The sequence below is a fragment of the Cryptococcus neoformans genome, chromosome 9 (genome assembly GCF_000149245.1).
Source record: "Cryptococcus neoformans var. grubii H99 chromosome 9, complete sequence".
NCBI classification, from domain to species: Eukaryota; Fungi; Basidiomycota; class Tremellomycetes; order Tremellales; family Cryptococcaceae; genus Cryptococcus; species Cryptococcus neoformans.
Genome location: NC_026753.1, coordinates 32,501 through 37,500, shown reverse-complemented (window position 1 = coordinate 37,500; position 5,000 = coordinate 32,501). Strand labels below are relative to the sequence as shown.

Here is a 5,000-nt window from a genome sequence, read left to right as displayed (position 1 = left end):
GGAAGAGGAAAAGGAATGTCATCTTCTGTGCCCGACTTGTCCAAAACTTGTCATCCTAAATCAGCGACGACTTACCCACCTCAACGACAACAGCAATCTGAGCAATCAAACTCTCGTGACTTGTACCCTCCTCCCGCTGTATTCGGCGTGGTTGTCAAAACTTCAGAGTCACATCCTATCATCATTTCGCCCTTCTTTCCGAAAGACTTATTGAGGATTTTGGCGGAACATCTTGTCCTACCTCCTGGCGGAGGGAGGAAACCGTTGTTATTGGGCTCGAAGCTTGATGTTCCGAGTCTGTTACTCTCTTATTCTCCAGAAATGCCCTTTCCTCCATCCTGCTCGATGCGAAACCAATCCCAATCTGCTCAAACTCAGCCCCTGTCCAACTCTTATCAAGCTCCTCGGGTACCAGCGTTAGGTAACCTTCTTCTGAGCAGCTGTCCTGGTAAGAGACTGAGAATGGAAGGGCCGAGTAAAGGTAGGGGACCGGTTTGTAGGGATTTGGCGACAGATTTGAAGAGGATCAAGGGGGAGGGTGTTGGGTGTTTAGTCTGGTGAGCTCAATCTTTGCTGATTAAATCTCTTGGTTGTTAATGTGGGATGGGGATTAGTTGTTTGGATGATGAAGAACTTGAGCTGCTTGGTGTACCTTGGGAGACGTATCGCGATGTCGCTGCGGAAACGGGGTTGGATGTCATTCGGTATGTAGCATGAACTTCTTCTTTCTCGATTTCTCCTCCCCCCTTTCGCTTGTATGTTTGCATTATCTCATTATTACACCTAGATTACCGATGCCTGACGGCTTCACTCCCGTTTCGATGGAACTTTTCGACTCACAAGTATCGCTTATCGCTACGAAGTACACTTTGCAAGGCATCAACGTTCTTGTTCACTGTCGAGGTGAGTTTCCACCTTCCCTGCGCCTTCGACCTCGTGATCGAGCGTGTGTGTTATGTGTATGTGGAATTTGACGATTGACACTGTTGGCTCCGCCCTCTCCCTTCCACCCCGTCCGTTTTTTTTCCTTGTACCTTCGAACACATAATCATAGGTGGTGTTGGAAGAGCAGGTATGACTGCTTGTGCGTGGGCTATCAAGATGGGTTTCGTCCAGCCCCATCCTTCATTAGTCATCGTTGAAGAGGCTGCTCGACAACGATATAATCTCACACACGGTATTTCACCCACGCCAAACTCCTCCACTTCAGTCGCTCCCTCTGCCGCTATCCCCGCCGAACTCGAACACCAAATCGTTATGAGCATGGTTGAGAGAGTCATCGCGATGATTAGGTGTCGAAGGGGGCTGAAAGCAATCGAAAGTTTCGAGCAGGTGGCGTTCTTGATGCGATATGTGGGATGGTTAAGGCAAGGTGCGAGGAGCGCCTGAGCTTGTGTTAGAGAGGTTAGATTGAGTGTGCGAAACAATAATTTCCGACATTCGCATACTCCTTACATCCAACCATAAAAAGCAAAGATTCTATCGAACTACCAACTAAACAGCAATCATCATCATGCCCTTTGATATTACCGACCCATCCCATTGACCCGAAAATACATACCATGCCACCCCATACTGCCAACAACAAGAATCTTTGTTATTTCTTGGTGCATGCTGGCTACCATATCCGACCTATCCGTATGTCCGTCCAAAAATTCTTTATTCAAAAGAAGAAAACTTGTCATCAGCCAACATTAACATAATGTCTTGTATCCTATCGTTGTTTATGCCGGAAGAGAAGGGAAAAGGGTTGTCTCAAAAGTAAGAATGGGTTATTGTTTTTAGAATAGCGGATGGTTATCGGGATGGCATGGAAGGGGAACTTGTTCTGTCTTGCGTTACTTGTCCTTTTTGTCCTATTTTCGGCTGTGCTCCTTTGAGGGACAGGAAAAAAATACTGGGTAAGAGTTTATTCTCGCTCTTGGGTTCAAGTTCTACTTTTATTGCCATTTGGGATGCACATTTGTTATCGCTTGTATACACATATATTCCATCTGCCTAATTTGTAAATTTTATAAAGATGAGGGACTAATGAACGAGAAAAATCGGGAAGCTTGAAACAGAAATTACTCATCCTTACAGGTCTCTTTCCTTAATGGCCGCCCTCTTTGTACCTGCCCCCCATAGCATTCCACAACTCTATCACTTCCTCCGTCGAGGACATTAATCCTGTCGCATTCTCCACCGATACAGCTTCTTTTGCATGTGCCAAGGAGGAGGTACCACATAAAGGAGTTATGCCCCATCTATTATTGTGATCCATTTGCATTAACTTCGGGTTGCGCTTGTGCCGAGTAATAGGGTTGTGGGCGAGGAAGACTTACAGCTGGCAAAGCTTATAAATAGTCTGCTCAGGGGTCAACCCATATTTCGCAGCAAGATTGATCAAGAAAGGCTGTTTGAGCAATGTAGGTGAGCCGGTTAGGGTCCAGAATGACCTGAGTCAATGAAAAAGTAGGCCCAAGGTCTGTCAGCTTTGACCGGACGAAGAAAGCGGGAGAAGGAGCTGAGGGAAGTGACACGTACTGATATCGAATGCCATGCGCTTGGCAGATATCGTATACTGATCTCGTAAAGAAAACGTTTACTTGTTAGCCCAAATTGATCGGTAGGCCAATGACGAGGGAGGGTAGGAAAATGGGATAATGAACAGCCACTTACCATCCCAATCCCACCCATTTCCCTCATACCATCGATTCTGCACTATCCCAACCCTCACCTCCGGCTCTTCCTGATGCTTTGAAGAATATTCTGCCACACTGTCGATCAGCCACTTCAAAAGCAAAGGGTCGTAACAATTGGATATTCCAAGATGTCTTATTTGTTTTGTGGAGAGAAACCGGGAGAGGGTGAGGTAAGCTTTGAGTGTGTCCTGTTGTGAATTTGAGTATGCAAAGATTAGTGACATAAATAATGAGCCATCCGGAAGGGAGAAAGGGCGGGATGTAAAGGGAAAACGAAAGCCAGTTTCAAAATAAAAACCCACCTCCCGATTCCTTAATGGTGAGTGCAACACAACCGCGTCGACATATTCCACTCCAAGGTTCTTCAACGACGTTTCAAACGATTGTTTCACTTGTTCCTCGATAGGAGATGAGGGATCGTACGGTAATGTCAGAGAAGGGTCTTGCCCGTCTACGCTAGTGAACCTGAGCAAGCGGTAAGGCAAAGACAGTTCGTCAATGGCAGATTAAAAAAAAAAGAAAGCAACCACATACTTGGTTTGAATATATAATTCTTCCCGCTTCACCACACCTTCGCTGATCAGGCTTTTAATGGCCTGTCCAACTAAATCTTCCCTATCGCGACGGTCAAAAGGAGATCAGGGATTCGGAGAAGGCAATTGATCAAAGGCTCACCTATAATGCTAGATCGTTACAGTTAGCCTGTCATCTCTCCAATCCATACGTTTCCCTCTCACCTTTGGTTGACAGGCCGTATCAATTCCTCTGAATCCCGCCTTTACAGCTTGACACACCAACTCTGCCGTTCTCTCCTTCTTCCTATATTCGCACAGTCAGGATCATTTGCATCCGGGCAGAAAAAGGAGAGAGAAAGATACGTACCAAGCAGTACCGTACATTATCCGCGGCATCTGCATCCCAATCTCCATAGATCTTGCAAGTTGATTCGACAGCATCGTTCCTTATAAGCTCTTATCTTCTGTGTCCTGTTTCCTGCTTTACGATTGTGGTTATGCTAGATTGTTGCTTCCTTCAGCTGGTTTTCCTTTCCGATGAAGTTAGGGGACGGAATAAATGGAGATGAGAGGGATAAGTTGGGAACAACTTGTAACGAACTGGACGACACAATGACCGCATAGCCGGTGTTGCCTCCACCCCGCTCCACTTCGGCCATCCCCGGTATTCTATTACACTGTGAATAATTTAGTCCTTCGCGGAATTCCGGATAGGCAAATGCTCCCGTAAAGGTCTTCTTTACGGATACCTTCGGGGATTGTCCGTGAAAGGTGATCTGCAAGTGTCCGCGAAGAACCAACTAAACCTAAGAAGATGACCTACACGGGTTTCTTTATTTTATGGCAGTGAAGGTCTTCTATACGGGCTCCACTTAACTAGTAAATTTAACCATCCTCTATTAATATCACGTATAGAATCCAAGTTATGACACCCAGTATGTCATAATAACATAATAATGATGATAATCTGGGAAGAAAAATGGTAAAATAGTATAATAAATTGGGCTCCACAACCGATGTTTTACATATAAAACAAAAGAAGAACCAGCTTCATCGCATCACAACAACAGTAAAGTAAAGCATCTTTCTTTTTCCTTGTTCATTCGTCAATCATAGTGAGCATTGATTATTATTATTATGTTCATTGGTTCGTAGGTTGTTTGTCAGATTATCCACTCTAGACTGAGAGACCATGTAAGTGACGGTGGTGGTTTCATCATTCCTATAGACTACGACTACGCCCAGTGGCGAGGTGCTTAGGTTCTTGAGAAATGACTCTTCGCCACTAGTATAACCCCACCTTTGCAACTCTAGTTCAAGGAGGTAAGAACTATCTACAGGCCTGCTTGGCTTGTCGATCATCGTTCCACTCTGCTACCGTGAGCTCTTCGATTTATCTTTGATCATATGGCGCTAGCGCGGCAACATCAAATGAACTTTACTAGCACTCGCTCAATGGTTGTATCAAGTAAGATCCCAGTTCCCAAAAAGTTTTTGTATGTCGATGTCGATTTACTGATACTGAATCCATTAGATCATGGCCATCATCAACTGAACAGTCTTGGTGGCCGAATAGCCTTTTCACATTCATCTTCAGTCATTGCCTGGTAGTTGCTTTGCGATGGAGAGTCGAATGTGAGTTTAATCGAATGTGAGTTCTTTTTGTGTAGCAGCTTGGCCAGGATCGTGAACATCGACGAGATCGGTAGTTCACGTAATGGTAGTAAAATTAGTAATATGGCAATAAAACTGACATTTATGCATTATCAATGAATCTTAATTAATGTGTAATGTGATTATT

The 5,000-nt window shown here is 44.7% G+C and overlaps 2 protein-coding genes and 1 non-coding gene; 2 read left to right on the top strand and 1 right to left on the bottom strand.

Moving 5' to 3' along the window:
• The window catches only part of CNAG_04113 (hypothetical protein), a 4,893-nt gene extending 2,905 nt beyond the window's left edge, over nucleotides 1–1,988 (top strand). The window contains exons 4-7 of the mRNA XM_012196022.1: nucleotides 1–557; nucleotides 615–704; nucleotides 788–903; nucleotides 1,055–1,988. The exon at nucleotides 1–557 is cut by the window's left edge and continues 1,073 nt beyond it. Of these exons, the coding sequence (XP_012051412.1) occupies nucleotides 1–557; nucleotides 615–704; nucleotides 788–903; nucleotides 1,055–1,389 (1,098 nt within the window). The 3' untranslated portion in view covers nucleotides 1,390–1,988.
• On the bottom strand, nucleotides 1,943–4,056 carry CNAG_04112 (oxidoreductase). XM_012196021.1 has 9 exons: nucleotides 3,567–4,056; nucleotides 3,422–3,503; nucleotides 3,360–3,367; nucleotides 3,219–3,299; nucleotides 2,987–3,149; nucleotides 2,662–2,872; nucleotides 2,527–2,563; nucleotides 2,325–2,438; nucleotides 1,943–2,246 (listed from the first exon to the last, which is right to left on the bottom strand). Exons 1-9 carry the CDS (start codon nucleotides 3,638–3,640, stop codon nucleotides 2,093–2,095), a joined length of 924 nt encoding a protein of 307 aa, XP_012051411.1. The 5' UTR covers nucleotides 3,641–4,056; the 3' UTR covers nucleotides 1,943–2,092.
• A 220-nt stretch (nucleotides 4,057–4,276) lies between these two features.
• Nucleotides 4,277–4,988, top strand: CNAG_12812. XR_001046091.1 has 3 exons: nucleotides 4,277–4,426; nucleotides 4,489–4,667; nucleotides 4,734–4,988. It is a non-coding gene; the product is annotated as a hypothetical RNA (non-coding RNA).
• Nucleotides 4,989–5,000: the final 12 nt, after the last annotated feature.

Coding starts and splice junctions, on each gene's coding strand:
- CNAG_04112 (XM_012196021.1), bottom strand. CDS start 3,640: ATGCTGTCGAATCAACTTGCAAGATCTATGGAGATTGGGATGCAGATG. Junction 3,150..3,218: donor GAATTATATATTCAAACCAA/GTATGTGGTTGC, acceptor CCGCTTGCTCAG/GTTCACTAGCGTAGACGGGC. Junction 2,439..2,526: donor GCGCATGGCATTCGATATCA/GTACGTGTCACT, acceptor TCATTGACTCAG/GTCATTCTGGACCCTAACCG.